The sequence below is a fragment of the Saccostrea cucullata genome, unplaced genomic scaffold (assembly GCF_032062105.1).
Source record: "Saccostrea cucullata isolate Sc308-1 unplaced genomic scaffold, CSIRO_AGI_Scuc_v1 ctg10867, whole genome shotgun sequence".
Classification (NCBI taxonomy): domain Eukaryota; kingdom Metazoa; phylum Mollusca; class Bivalvia; order Ostreida; family Ostreidae; genus Saccostrea; species Saccostrea cuccullata.
Window position 1 is genome coordinate 1,784 of NW_026922191.1, and position 17,051 is coordinate 18,834.

General features: G+C 33.2%; 1 protein-coding gene across 1 annotated transcript; it reads left to right on the top strand.

The window, feature by feature from the left end:
* Positions 1-287: 287 nt before the first annotated feature.
* On the top strand, positions 288-16,269 carry LOC134261342 (uncharacterized; the record flags this gene model as incomplete). The annotated part of the gene is made up of 4 exons (XM_062743779.1): positions 288-356; positions 12,319-12,390; positions 14,009-14,090; positions 16,131-16,269. Coding segments are annotated over 4 exons (362 nt in total), but the record flags the coding sequence as incomplete, so codon positions are not given.
* Between the last annotated feature and the right edge of the window lie 782 nt (positions 16,270-17,051).

Consider the following 17,051-nt stretch of genomic DNA (forward strand, 5'->3'; position numbering starts at 1 on the left):
TATTTAAGCATCCAGTCATAACAGACCAGGTAATAATTGAAATTTAACTATCTTCATTTTAAACAATGTAAACCTACATGTACTGTGCTGAAAAAGGGGAAATTAATCAGACCTCAAAAAAGGTAGCAATGAAGTATGACCTCAAACCATAAGTGGAACATGAATTTTAGGACCATAATTATTGTACTCAATATTCATTTCTCCCATTTCAGCTGTTCATTCTACATTTCTTACTCCCCGTTCATGCAGCTGTTCATTCTATATTAATTTTTCTATTCTCCTTTCAGCTGTTCTTCAGAGATGGATGACCTGGATAGGACGATCCTGATTGACATCATGTGGAGGGATGCACTTGGGTAAGTCATATTTTTAATTCACTGTAGTTCACTGAAGTAACAAAAATATTTTTCTTAAAATAAATTGACTACAAAAATGTAAGCATAAGTGGTGGTCATTTTAAGAAAGTTAAACTTAATTTTATACTAGTCTACAAGCTAATTACCAGATATAATTTGTATCTTAGTGAGTGCCTAAACTAAATTTAAGGTCATATGCAACATACGTACATAGTTTGAACTTTATTGGGTTCTTCCTTGGAGTTGAAGAGTTCCACTAAATGAAGGACTTGTGTGCAATACTTTTAATATCTACGAGAGGTGTTCAAAAAGTTTGGGATTATCTTTAGGCCAGGTAAAATTAATCTTTAGATTCTCATCCTAATTTGCTAAAAAATTGGGGCGGGTGGGCGGATTTTATCTTTTATTTTTTATAATTGTTAATTTATATATAGGCCTAAGTATCAACAAAACAATGGACACCCCGTACACATGTTTTTCATTACCTTAATGCAAATATGAATAGATTTAATTCTTTTCATATTCTTTTAAATATTTAAAGAAAATATTTGCTTTAAAAATTAAATATTTATTGTTAATTAACAAATTATCAAGTACACATTATACGGCACACCCTAACAAAATGAGTTGGGGATACCAATAAATTGTGTATGCGTGACTTCTTATTTTGCAAAATCTATATAAATGTTCTAATAATTATTCTACTGAAAAATCTAGGCCTTCTCTTAAGTCTGTCTACGATGTTGTAGATTTTTTTTTTATTTCAAAGCAAAGTCACACAGCTGGAGATCGTTATATATAACTTGACCAGGTGTCATTTTCCTCGTCTATTTTTACTTAGTTACAATCTCTCTACATACTTGCTCCTGCCAGTGATGGTATCTATAACGGTGTTATGTGTTTATGCTATTTTTTCTTCTCTGCCTTCTCTATGCTGACAAATTATCTTTTCCTTACACATTTAAACTGCTTTTATTGCCGATTTTTCTCCATTCTTCACATGGCGTTTTTACTATAAATAGCGACACACGACTTTTAATACAGACGGGAGATAACTCTTAAACTTTGACCCAAATTCTTACTGAATAAAAATACGTATGAAAATACCCAAAAATCAAAATAAAAAACACCGGGGTGGGACATTTTGAGAGGGGCGGGCGGGGATTAGAATCTAAAGATTAATTTTATATGGCCTTATATCTACAAAACCACAATTCAGATTAGAATAAATTAGGTACACACTTACCCATACAAAAAATCTATAAATAGCATATGCTGGAAAATTTACTCACCTGGTCATTGGTCATTTGCAAAATTATTTTGTTAAAACACATTCTGATTGCACATACAAGTACTCTGAAGTTAACATCTTTAATTCAAAGAGATGCTTGAGTTTCTGAATGACAATATCTATGTGGTTTTTGGAGACAGGTATTCCAACAATCTATTGGAATTCCCATGGGTTCCATTGTGCTCGCCTCCGTTATTAGCAGACAGGAGTATTTTTATATTCATATGAAGCATAATTTGTGCAAAATCTTATGCGTGAAAAGAAGAAAACACTTGCTGTGGCCTTGAACTTGACATTTAGATATACAACCTATTGTCAATTACCAATGGTAATTTCCATTCCTAGGTTGATACCATATATATTGGTGAGCTTGAGATAAAAGATACCCAGAGTCTGACACATCTGTTTCATACTTGGATGTTTGACTTGAAAAAGACATAAATTAAATGGTAATCTAACAACCAAGCTATATGATGAACGTGATGACTTAAACTTTTCTATTGTCAATTTCCCTTACTTATGTAGCAATGTAGCTTCATCACCTGTATATATACAGAGTCTATATCCAGGACTCAACATTTACTTTAAAACAAGCTAGACCAGTTGGACTATTATTGAAAATTTTACTAGACCTGACCTGAACTTCACTAGACCTGGCTTATATCTGTGAATATACCTTAGTGATGTCAATTACTTTTTACAAAAAATGGTTGTCTCAGTTGTACTCGTTCAATGAATGGCTGTAAATTTTATGGTATATCTTAAAAAATCCTCTTCAGTTGCGTATAAAAATTTATACACAGTTAATTAAAACAAAAGACTTCCTAGAAATTTGATCAATGATTGGATTGATCTTTTTATTGAAGGAAGGGAGATGATTCAAAATGATATATGTTCTGTTGCCCAGTGAAAGCAGGTTTAAAAAAAAAGAATGATGTTTTTAGGTCACCTGAGTAAACTCTGTCATTGTGTGTTAACATTTGAACATTTTCAGCTTCTTCTCTGGAACCACTGAACCAATTTCAACCAAATTTGGTATACAGCATCTATGGGTGAACAGGGACAAAAATTGTGAATTTCATGGTTCCTGCCCCCCTGGGGCCTTGGGAGTGGGGCCAAAACAACCCTTACCAAAGTAAAATTATTGCAGCAATATTGCTGTTATATTGCGGCAACATTGCGGCAACACATTTTTGTCACCAGAAACAAGCTTTTTGGGTTAGTGAAATATCACCGCTAGCGGCAACAACTTCTGGTGACATTCTGGCAATACTGCCAGAAAAAATGAAATATCACTGCTAGCTGCAACAACTTCCGGTGACATTCTGGCAATACTGCCAGAAAAAATGAAATATCACTGCTAGCTGCAACAACTTCCGGTGACATTCTGGCAATACTGCCAGAAAAAAACTTTCTGGCAACATCTAGGATTACCCATGAGCCATTTGTTGAGCATGCTCAGTCATTTACTTCCTCTTTTTAAATAAAGTGGAGGGAATTCAAAGGCAAAGCATGTTTTGCTTCATTACTGATTTGTATCAAGTTGATTAGAGTTGTTAATTGTGTACAGTGGGATTAGTCAAATTGAGTAGTAAGACTGCATAGTGTGGAATGACTAGAAAAAAGAATTTAAGCAGAATTATAGGAATGTGTACTCTGTTTCCATATATCATCAGACTTGGTGAGTCAAAACCAATATTCTTTTTGAGATGAATGATTCAATGGAGATAAAATTGGAAAAATCATGTGTTTCAATTAGTGCTTGTGGTGCATGCATACTAGACTTGTATGTCTATATATCCTAGAGTAGCAGGAAATTAAGATGAATTAAAGCATGTTATTTGAAAATTAATGCAGAGTTGCTGGACATTTTCACAGTGGCATATTAATATTGTTTCTATAAACATTTTTTATGCGCCCGTCTCGTATAGATCGGGGGTACATATTGTTTTTGTCCTGTCTGTTTGTTTGTAAACTTTAACCTTCACCATTACTTTTGAACCAATGAGAGATAAAGATTTCATATTTGGTATGTCTACTCCACTAATTAAGTTCTTTCAAATGACATCAAGGTCAATGACCTTGTGACCTTGACTGTGACCTATATGCTAAAAATAGCTTTTTTGAATATTCATCATAACTCAAAATCAATGAAAGATAGAGACTTTATATTTAGTATGCATAATTCACTAATTAAGCTTTTTCAAAAGACACCTGGAGGTCAATGACCTTGAGACCTTGGCTGTGACCATATACTTGGGACCTTGACTGTGACCATGTACTTAAAAAAGATTTTTTGAAACTTCGACATAACTTTTGAGTCATAAAAGATGGAGAATTCATATTTGGTATGCACCCTTCACGCTTTCAAATAACACCAAGGTCAATGACAATTTGACCTTTACTGTGACCCATATGCTAAAAATAGCCATTTTGATCCTCTGCCATAAATTTTGAACTATAAGAGATAGAGACTTCATATTTAGTATGCATACTCCACTAATTAAGTTCTTTCAAATGACACCAAGATCAATGACCTTGTGACGTTGACTGTGACCCATATGCTATAAATAGCTTTTTCAAACTTTATTGACACCAGGCGCACAGTGTTTCACAAACATATCTTGATTTTCAATATGATGATCAACATAATTTTCTATCTGTTCAAAGAATAGCAGAAGTAGCTATTTCTTATTGACCCTGTGGCTTGCTATTGTTTGTTATATTCCTCAGCACAGTTTGTTAATTGTTAGATTGATAGATCATTATTTCTATTAAATACCAATTTATATCTAACTTACATACGAAAAACGATATTGCCGCAATATTGCGGCAATAATGCCGGAAGATGTTGCCAGAAGATCAATATTTTGGTCATGATTAGCAGCAATATTGCCGCAACCCCTTTCTGGCAATATTGCCGCAAAACTAATTTACATACGAAAAACGATATAGCCGCAATATTGCGGCAATAATGCCGGAAGATGTTGCCAGAAGATCAATATTTTGGTCATGATTTGCAGCAATATTGCCGCAACCCCTTTCTGGCAATATTGCCGCAAAACTAATTTACATACGAAAAAACGATATAGCCGCAATATTGCGGAAATGTATTGCCAGAATGTTGCTGCAATATTGCGGCAATAAAGCCAGAAGATGTTGCCAGAAGGTCAATATTTTGATAAGGGAAGGAAAATTAGTGCAATCTTTAAAATCTTCTTTACTCCTGGACATCAAGCAGATAAACTGTTGGAATGAATGTAATGAGCATTGAGTCCTCTATCAAAATTGTGAAATTTGTGACCCCAGGGTTAGGGGTTATAGTGCTAGGGCGGGGCTCTATTGAGTTAGTGAAAATGCATTGATTCTTTGAAAATCTGCTTCTCTGCTCCTGGGTATTAGATAAACTAAGTATATAGTTATAATGAGCAACTTGAGAGCCTCTTTCAAAATTGTGTATTTTATGGCCACAGGGTCAGGGGTTCTGGTGTTAGGACGGGGCTCTGTTGATTATAAAGTGAAAAGATATTAATTCTTTGAAAATCTTCTTCTCTGATCCTCAGGGTATTAAATAAACTAAGTATATAGTTATGATGAGCAAGAGTGACTCTTCCAATGTTGTGAAATTCCTGACCCCAGGGTTGATGTTCTAGTGCTAGGGCGGGGCTATAGATTATAAAATGAAAATGCATTATTTCTTAGAAAATCTTCTTCTCTGCTTCTGGGTATTATAGATAAACTAAGTACTGAGAACATAGTTATGATGAACAAGAGTGTCTCTTCCAAAATTTTGAATTTTATGGCCCCAAGATCAGGGGTTCTGGTGTTAGGGCGTGGCTCTGTTGATTATGTAGGGAAAAGATATTAATTCTTTGAAAATCTTCTCTGCTTCTGGGTATTTAAATAAACTTTATATGTATATAGTTATGATGAGCAAGAGTGCCTCTACCAAACAGGGGTTCAAAATTCCTCAAGCCCGACGTCCCAGAATAACAAATTCCAGATCTGGACTCGGCATTTAAAATTCGCCAAAGTCTTGGGACTTGGCTATGTTTCTTGTTTATCTTTTTTTTAAGTTAAAAAAATGATCCTAAAACTTAAAATAAAGCAAATTCTCAAATGTATTAAGTAAAAATGCGGGTTTGTGGTCGTTTAAATACCCATAAAAGTTAACATTACAAACGTTTCGAAAATACAATCCGTCTTTTTATTTTCCGTTGCGGTTAGACTCTTGCTTTTACGCAATTCCTCGTGTTTCCTCCTATATGACAAACGGCAATTAGTTTATTAAATTTCGGTTTTAGCTTTGACTTACAGCACATTGTAATTTCTATTTATTTTAACAGATGATTTATTCACCCTTACAGAAATTTCTGATAAGTGACTTATAAGTGATTTATTCTTTTACTTATAAGTTGTTTATTCTGGACTTACACTTCACTGATACATTTAACTAATAAGTGACTTATAAGTTACTCATTAGGATTTTATATGCAAATGAGCTACTTAACCTATAAGTGACTTATAAGCCAGTATTAGCCACTTATGCTTTATGCAGTATAGTCACTTATAAGTGACTATAAGTGACTTATAAGTCAAGCATTAACCCTTCATACTTTATCAAGTATTAGTCACTTATAAGTGACTATAAGTGACTTATAAGTGAAGTACAACACTACCTGTAAGATCTTAATTTAGAACAGAACTTCCAACCATGCAGGGGTTGCATGATATGTTCAAAGCTATTTTTTACATTTACACATGTATCTGCACTTTAGATGAAATAATCAAGTAAAAATTTTATGGAAATGAATCACTTTCATATGACATTTCTTTGATGATGCAAACTTAACATATTAATTCAGTTTACAAACAAGAATGTTGAACAAAAAGGCAACAAGATTTAATGACCTTGAGGCTTCTTCAAATTTATGAAATCTGAAAGCAACTGAGTCAATTGATTCAAAATTTCATGCAAAGGAAGTTAGAATAGAGAGATGATGTAAATAGAACCTACTTGTTGTACCTGATGTGAAGGTTTACTCAAAATAAATCTAAAATCTCCAACATCCTTTCACAGACACAAACTTGGTTTCAAATTCTTGTTGCTGATCTCTGCAGAGACAAACTCTCTGATTGGCTACCTTGAATACCCATAGTGCTCCTTGAGAGAAGTCTAGTATAGGGTAAAAATTCTAAGTCCACACTTATACTTTGCTCATACCATACTGATCTTCACTTATAAGTGAGGTATAAGTGAAATATTCACTGATTTGTAGCTCATCTTTACTTATAAGTGAAGTATTAACGAAATCCATTCCTCACTTATACTTACTTTGACTTATAGTACACTTATAAGTAAATTTCAAAATTTATGTGTGACTTATAAGTAAATAATAAGTGGATTATAAAACACTTATAAGTTTCTATTAGTTTTTTCTGTAAGGGCAGTAGTGAGTATTTGTAAACGTTATTGTAATGTACAAATAATCTATCAGTCTGGTATTGTGTTGAAATACTCATGTATGGCTATATGACAGTTTATGGAGGAAAAATAAAACATATTAATACATATACTCTTTATTCATTCAATGCAACAAATAAAAATAAATTAATATGTTTTACGGTGTGACCGTTGGGGTGGGCGCATGCAGACTTGTACCATCAAAAACACTTGAAAAATTGATCAGCCACTTCAAACGTCAAGCCGCACAAGATGGACATCTCGACTAGCTGTGACGTCACACGACGTTACGGAGCTCGTCGAGCTTATGGAGACAGCCGAGCATCTGGTTGAAACTTTAGACCTAATGCAATTTTGATCGAAAAAAAATTGCAGAGTTATTTTTTGTTTCTTTGAAAGTTTTCTGCAAACTGAAAGTCTTTTATGCTTTATGTTATTATTTATTTATTTATTTATTTATTCGCGCAAAGGACATTGGGTAGTGCAGGAATTCTGGGAATGTTTATCAGAGAAATTTTGCTGACGTATGTACAGATTTCAATCCGAATTTCCTCTGTTCATACATGTTGTCTATTAAGCTCGATTCGCTGCGCTCGCTATAAGTAACATAAATTTAATGATGTATAGGTAAATATGGACTCTGAAATTTCTTCCTTGGACTTGCCTTAAATTTACTCTTTAAGTCCTGGACTTGACTATGACAAAAAAAAATTGAACCCCTGCCAAATTTGTGAATTTCATGGCCCCTGGGTCATGGGTTCTTTGCCATTTGGTGTAAGGGGAAGGCTTTTTATTATATAGCATGATTTAGTGAAAAATATTTATTCTTAAAAAACCTTTTTCCTTTGCTCCTAGGTATTATGCCAATGATCATATGCCCTGTTCACTCGGAGAGTTTAATTCGAATTAAACACAAGTTTATTGCGAATTAGCTTTGCTTAGCGTTCACACGGAGAATTTAATGCGAATTAGTTTACTTCACATTAGTTTACTGCGCATTAAATTACTTCGCATTAGCTCCGTGTGAACGCTAAGCAAAGCTAATTCAAATTAAATTTTGGGGCATGCGTAATGGCAAAATTAAGTCAAATGCGTCATGTTGGTGGTCAGCTTTAAGTACTCATGTTATTTTTGAGTGAAAAACTAACTTGAAGAAAAAATGTGTTCAAATAACTAAAATATGTCTCCAGACACTGTGACATTATGTCAAATGCATCTGCTTCTGCATAAGGTGACTTGACTTGTAAATGACGTCATAATAGCCTTCCTCACGCCTGACTGTCGAAGTAAAAGTTTAATTCACATTAGTTTACTTTGCATTAGATGTCCAGTGAACACAATTTAACTCGTATTAGTTTGATTCACATTAGTTTACTTCGCATTATTTTACTGCAAATTAAACTTGTCGTGTCAACAGGGCATAAGTATATATATTTACAATGAAGAAAGGTGCATCGAGCAAAATGATTACTTTTATGCCCTGGGTCAGGCGTATTAGGTGGGGGGGGTTGAAAATAAATAGTCTGAAAATAAATTAATGCTTTGAAATCTGCTCTTTGTTATTAATTAACCATTTATGATGAAATAAAATTTCATATGATAAAATTTCCAAAATTGTGAAATATATGGCCCCAGGGTCAGTGGTTCCTGTGGGTTGGAGTGCACAACTGGTTATAAAGTGGAAGTGCATTTTCTTTTTGTTACTCTGATCTACCTCTTGGTATTAAGTAACTAGAGTAAGCATGTTAAGTGTATAATTATGATAAGCAATGGTGCCTCTTTCAAAATTGTGAATTTCAATCATGGTCTCTGGTTTAAAATGAGAACCAAATTCAATTGTTGGAAAGTTGTTACATATTACTCAGGTGATCTTTAAGGCCCGTGGGTCTCTTGTTAATTAAGCAATTTGTTATGAAAGACCTCGGAGTCCAATTTACACTTTAAAAAATAGTTCAATATCCTATTAGTAACAACAATATAATTATTAGATACCTAAGATATTGTTTGAGATTTTTAAGATATTATATATAGATATGACAAAAAAAGAGGTGCCCATACTTTATCCACGTTGTAAAAATATTAACGACTCTCCAGAGACAGAGAATTCGGGTTTTGATTGTCACCACACTTATTTTGGGAAAGGTCTTATATTCTTATTCACCCATTCTGTTGCCGCGATTTGTCCATTTCTGACAAATAAACTGTTCTTGTTATAAAAATTAAAATTAAGGCCATACCAATTTCTAATATAGTTCGTCGGATTCGCCGCTTCTATTCATTACAAATGCAAATTATAATATAAAAAAAAAAATGTCCGCGCGCGCTTCCAAAAAAACCTGACTAGGCTACATAATTTTTCTCACCAAACACACAAGAACTTTGAAACTTGTATGACAGATGCGCGGGCCGGATTTATAGTGAGATTGAAGCAGTTTGGGAAGTTTTGCACCATGTCTGTTTAACTGTTCATATGTACCAGGGGTGTTCAATTTAGCATCCCCTGACGCCCGGGCCTAACATTTTGGGGGGTCGGGATAGTGGTTTTCTACAAGGTCAGGTAGCCCGTCTACTATATACACACGCAATACATGAAAAGCACAACCGGTATTTTCACTCGTTTTTGGCTATAAAATTCCCAACCAGTGTATATTTTCCAGACAACATATATACTCCTACTGTCAATAAATCTCCATAATCTTATCCGTTTTGCAGAACTACCTGACTTATGTACTTCCAAAAACGATCGTTTTTTCCTAATCCGAATTTCCTCTATTCCTCCTTTTATGGTAAATACATGCAGCTACAATAACATATCTTTAAATTATTTACGATCACTCAATCAACTGAAAGATAAGTGTTTTGTGACTAACATAAAATATATTTTCTTTTGTTTTGAAGGATTTAAGATGAAAACAAAATGAATTTAATTATTTTCATTCTAAATGAGCTAGTGCAATGATCAGAGAAAGGGAAGATATTATTTATTGAAGTTCATTTTAATTTTATTTCATAATAATTTAAAAATGACTGAATTTGATATTGAGAATTTAAACTTTGACTTTAAAAAGAATGACCTCAGTACCCTGACTTTTATCAGCGATTAATTTCTTTTTCAACATTATTTAGTTTTATTTTAATTTTTGCCCCAGGCCTGTATTTAGGCTAGTAACTTTGCAGCTGTCACTAGCCTGTGGGCTAGTACTTGATTTTTTTATTGCACAACGCTGTGTACTATAGTTAAAAACAATGGGTACAAAGTTGTTTCATACACAGCAATAGAAATGAAAGCAGAGGAGATGTTTGAAAACATTACATTTATGAAAGTAAAGTCTGTGAAATTTAATTGACACATTTTTATTTATTAAAAAAAATCCCCAAAAAGTTAAGAATGATAAAGTTCATGTGGTATGCAAATTATATCTACCGGGTATCTTTATTTTTTTTGGTTCACGCTCTTTGAAATCACACTTTATTAAGAAAAATATATGTATATACATATATGTATATGTATTAATTATAATGGCCGGCCTAGAATTTTGAAATCTAACATACTGAAAAAATGTAGAACTGTGTGACAGATGCTTGGAAAAATATATAATTCGCTCTGTTCACTTTTTATTTTTGAAATATCCGAAAATTCTTAAGGTTTAAAAAAAAATTATTAGTGAGGATATATTCGACATGCATGTCGATTTATTAAGAAGAAATTAGAAAATAAAAACAAAAAAGATTGAAAGTTACTTTATTAACATATGAGAAGAAATAAACCAGACACTTTACAACTGAATGCATGTGTATGTGATCGCTTATGTCATTAAAAAAAGTTTGTACTTCAGTTAAAAGTATAATTCATCTTGAACAAAACTTCTGTTATTTTAATCATGAAATGTATATTTTGGTAAACATTTTATTTAAGAGATTATTTAACAGTGCTTAATTTTAAGGCCGCTGCAAATGGCCAAATATTTGTTTAGTTTATATTTCTGATTTAAATTTATTATGCTTGATATTTTATTAATTCAATTAGTTTGAATGGTTTGATCATATGTACACTCATATATGGATTTATACACCTCTTTAAAAAAATTTTACAGGAAAAAATATGGGAATTTATGTTTTCACACCTTTGACAACTTGTGGGTAGGTTATTTTTTTTTTTCATTTCAGTTAAATTTCTTGCAATCATTATGCAGGGGAAAATTCATAAACTTTCGTTTCTTGGAAAAGTGGTCGGTGTCCGGTTTTCAGGGGTGGCCGGTTTTATGAGAAATTATGTGTAATGTTAAGAATGCCGGGACTTTTAAATTTATGTTCAGGGAGAAACGGTTTGGAGAATTTTTATATGTATTAATTATATTCGCTCGCCTCATAATTTTGAAACCCAAAACAAAAAATAATAATTATAAAAAAATTTCACTCGCTCGCCTCACTTTTTATTTTTGAAAATCCGAAGAACTATTTTACAAATTGGTATGGCCTAACTTTCATGGTACATGTAAGAAATATAAAACTAAGAAGAATCTTTCAACATTTGTGACAAAATGCTATGGAGCAGGTCATGTGACCGCCTATATCACTTGATTCGCCCATGAGCAGTACGGTGGCCTATGTGAGAGAGGACTAATTTAAAATATATAATCAACACTGAAACCAAATATTGTTTCTTTTATGAAAGTTATTCAATTAGTTTGCGAATGGTTTGATCACCCCTCATATATGGATTTATACACCTCTTTAAATAAATTTTGACAGGAAAAAATTGGGAATTTATGTTTTGTTATTTTTTTTTCATTTCTCTGAATATTATGCAAAAATTTTCATAATTTGTTATCTGTTCAAAACCCCTGGAAATGCATGAGAAATTATCAGTATTTCCTTAAAAGTGTCCAATGGTAAATATGACAGGCAGTATGCTTTTATTACGATTCTTTCTCTGAGAAAAAGAGCCAGCTATTTGTTCTCTCTAACAGCAAAGTCATGAAAGCATTGTATATGCATAACTTGATTATAAACTGACATGAAAATGTAGGTGCTTCAAATTTATGTGAGGGTATATTGCTTTGCTGCTGTGTACTGTTCAGTCTGTTCATTTTCTTCACAACTGTTGCCCATACTGAGGAGGAGGAGCCCATCACCTTGACATATCCATTGTATCTGAGATATTGGTGTGTGTGATAATGAGGTTGTACTGTTATCTGTTTTTTCAGTATTCCTTCGAGGAGGAGGAGCCCGTCTGAGGAGGACCAGCTGTTTGAGGAACTGATGGAAGAGGGACAACTGTAAGTAAAAACTTTGTAATAGGTTCACATATTGATTGAATGAAAACTGGATTTTTAATTTCTTTTTAAGAGATATGTATTTGAAAAAAGGTTTGGTACGGTGTTCAATTAGCTGTCAGTTTGTGAATATTTCCATTTCTATTTGTTTTATCTTTGAAAATTAACTCTTAGTTAATGGAGTTGATCTCTTGATAATTCCACTGTAATGTAAATAAGACAAATCGATTGGTAAGGAACCAAGGAGGCCTAATACACACGTGAATCTTGTGCGCATCTGTGTTTGTGTCTCAGATGTTAAGGAGGTCACATATGCATGTAAATCTCGTGCGGCTGTCTTTATGTTTGACGCTAGTGGATGAGGACTATATAATTGAAATTTACATGGGAGAAATTTAAATCTATTGTCTACATTTTTAAAATCTAAATCTACAGTTTGATATCACAATGAAATGGAAATATAAGGATTCACTGTCTAAATAGTTAGTATAGAATGTCAATGATGTGTGAAACTTGTGATAATTGATTGCATAACAGGCTCATCTCATGTTTCCCACTATCGTTGATGCTCTGGCTTACTAGTATTATAACTAATAACTAAACAGTAATTCCTTAAATATATACGTATGATTTAGAAATTGGTATTTTGAAAGTTCATTTAAAATCTGTGTAATTGTGTCAGTTGATTTTTAGCAGATAGATGAGTGTCAGGTACCTTTGTCTTTAGACAGGAAATAATATTATGTCTTAAGACTGGACATATAATGTTATGGTGTTCATGTCCATCTGTTTGTGACTCTCTGTTAACTCTTATCATATCTGGCTCATAACTTAAATATGAAGCAGTAATCAATTTTTTTCTCACTTCAACGAAGTTGGGGGAGCTTATGAGATACCCTCGGCGTCGGTGTCCACGTCCCAGGTTAAGGTTAAGTTTTTGGAGCAGTTTTCTTTTTAAGTACTTCTGTGTCCTATAGTCATTAGACATGCATGGAAGATGCTTCTAATGTGTTTAATTAGTTTAGTTTAAGTTTAGTGTAAGAAGTATTTTATTCAAAATACACAGAAAAGTATACAGTGAATTGTATTGAACAGCAGGCCAACAGCCTGTATAAGTTCTTTCCATTAATGTGTTTAATTGTACCAGTCAAGGTTTCAGATGCTGCAATTTTAGCAAAGGAATGACCAGGTTAATGGTTTAATAAAGTTTATGGAAATTCAGCATAATTGTGTTAATTTTTAGCAGAAAGATGAGTATCATGTACATAATTCTATGCCTGTCTTAAACAAGAAATGATATTACTGTGTGAGAACTGCATGGGCAATTATCATGTTATTTATTCATGTCTATCCGTCTGTCTTAAACTCCTTTCAAATCTGGCTCAAATATTAAAATTAAAATATGAAGTGTAGAGTAATCCATTTTTTGCCTTTCACTCTTGGAACTGTTTATAATTACCAATATGTGAGGATTAGGTGAAAGGGGCAAAAATTTCTCTCTAAACAGAAATAAACAACCAAAAGAACTTTTATTTATCAAATTGCCTTATTTCAAATTTGCCCACAAGCAACATGAGAAATAAAACAATGACAGAGTTTGATCCTGGACTTGTGATTGTAGGGATGAGGAGAGGCTTCGTTTGATAGATGAGAGCTTGCGGGCGGCCGAGGAGGAGCTGCGGCTACTGAGAGAGGAGACGGAGGTAAACATTAACAGTCTAACACAGCTTGTGCCCCGTGTACAAAAATAGTTTATATTTTTATGAGAATAAATTATGTCAAATTCAAAAGCACTCCGGTGAGATTTTTTGAAATTAATATTTACCCGGTACATAGTTTATTTTAGATTAGATAGGAATTATGCCTTTGCGTCAACGTGATTTTGTTAATTAAGAAATAAACAACGTTATTTAGTGAACATGGCGTTATGAATAGCAATTGCTCTGCTGGCATATTCCATGATGCGCGCTAGCGCATCATGGAAAATATGCCAGCAGAGCTATTGCTATTCATCACGCCTTGTTCACTAAATAATCGTTGTTTATTACTTATATTTGCATTTTTTGATGTTGTCAAGAATATCAGAGGAAATCCTGACTTACATAAGGACGTAGCTTCTTCTGTCTTCAGTAAAGAAAAACATACGGCTTTAAAATCAGTACACCTGATCAATACTCCTTTTCTCTAATAAATCACAATTATAAAAGTATTTCCCTCTCTAACACAGTTATCTGGATACAAGCAGCGCCGTCATCACATTCTCTTAATTTTTGTTTTGATGCAGTCGGACGTCATCGATCAACGTTATTGAAATCCTCTGACAAAAATCAATTATTTAAAACTATGATAAAAATGAGAATGATTTTATAATGATTATTACTCTAGTATGCTTTTCTGTGATTTTTTTGGTACTTTTTCTATTTATTTTTTCTTGAAATAGATATAGATCTACTAGTTAAAGAGATTTTCTCTTTCTGTATGTTACTGTAAAATCACATATTTTCGTGGGGTCAAATTTTCGTGGTTTGAGGAAAATCTCTTGGTTCGTGGGGATTTGATTTCGTGGATCAAGAATGAATGAGTACTTATGTGTGTGACTTTTTACATTTCGTTGTGGACATGAATTCGTGGGTCTCACCATACCACGAAAACAACGAAAATTAAACCCCCACGAAAATTTGTGATTTCACAGTATTACCCAAGTGTGAAGAGTTATCGTTCTTTGTACAAGTATGCATGATACAAAAAAATAAAAATATGGAGTTCTATTCAATTTTTAAAAAGTTTTAAATTACAATTAAATACATTGACCAAAATTAAATTTTTAAAGATTATACACAGCAATTTTAAATTGTTCTGAATTCCTTTTTTTCCAAAAAATATTATTAAAAACTTATATTTAGTCCTTTTACGAAACATTTCATATATATACTTCTCAACACGGTAAATAACTGTAGTAGAGCTTGTTCTACAAGAGTGAGATAGAGCAAATGCGTCTATAGTCCTATGAACGCAGTTGATGGCTGCATGTTCATAGTGCGAGAGAGCAGTGGATATGCTAATCTTGTGATTTATAACCTTGAATAGGAGAGAACAATGAGGTCATTATGTGCACTTGCATTAACAAACTGTGGGTACTAAGTATGTATATGAAAATCAATTTGAACTTTCTCTGTACATGAAATATAGAACTTATGAATTTTATTAGCTCATTTGCATAGAAATATCCATATTTAGCCTTAACTCACTTGCGTTAACAATGCTGCGAAAGGGCCACACCCTTTTTCAGGGGGGGGGGTTAATTCAGAAATACTGAAATTTTGTTGGCATGTTTTAAAAATCAGGGTTCTTCTCAATTAAGATATAATGTGCCAAAAAAGTTGAAACTTCTGAGGAAAGGTCTAAGGTAGTGTTAAAGATTCAAAATGGACAATCAAAGTTTTACATGTTTAACAAAGGAATATGTTTGGAAAATCTTTAAGAAGTCTTCCTCCCAAACACAACAAAGCCATAATTAGTCATATTTATATAGAAGCATCCTTAGGTAGTGTAAATTCAAGACCTTCTGTGATAGGGTGCGGCCACAATGGAAAGTTAAAATTTTACCCTAAGGAATATTTATTAAGAAAAAAAAATCATAAAATCATGTTTACCTAATTATGTTCAAATATATGTCTTAATATATATAAAATATATACATTGAAATAAATGAAGCCCTATAAAATGTTTTTATACTATTTTAGCGTATGGAAGAGGCCCCTCTGATGTTCTTTGAGGAGCCTAGGAAGCATGTTTGGCTTCAGTCCCCTGCAGCCTCCCCCCCTGAGACCTTTCTCCCGGACACCCAGGCAGAGTTTAGGGCAATGCACCAGACAGACAGAGGTAGGAATTCTCGAAATATTAATGTAACAATTGATTGAGAGCAGAACACATTTCAGGGTTTTCTACAGACATTGAGTTTAAATTGCTTTACTACTGGAAATCAATTTCTTTCAGAACACATTACTGTATTTTAATCAATAACAGTAAATCATGTTTTATCTCACCTTAGCCGAAGGCTCAGTTGAGCTTTTCTGATTACATTTTTTCCATCGTCTCTCCGTCTGTCTGTCTGTTTGACCAAACTTACTACAAAGCATCCTTGAGTGATGGGTAATTTAAATTGTTAAAATGAAGGCCCAAATCCCCTCACAGGAGGATTTAATTTTCACGAAAAGACAAAAGTAGGGTTTGGTCATTAAAAAATCTTCTTCTCAAGAACCACTGGGCCAGAAAAGCTGAAACTTATGTGGAAGGATCCTGGAGTAGTGTAGATTCTAAATTGTTCAAATCATCGATGATCCTCGATGTGGCCCATGGGCCTCTTGTTTTTCAAAACACATGAATGCCGTAATCCAATAACTTTTTCCCTGTTTTACTCATGTAAATATTGGTATCATATATACTGAGATTTTTTCTAAAGGTGATATTGGACAAATTGTCAGCACACACTGGATAAAAAATTGAAAGCAAAAGTATTAAATATCTCTTATAATATATATATCACAAGTTAACGTATTGTATATCTGAGGACAGTTAATAAAAGTATAATTAGTATACATTTTTTACCTTGACCTTTACGTTGACCTTGACTTCACTTTTCCCAAATCAGCGTCAAACTTCAT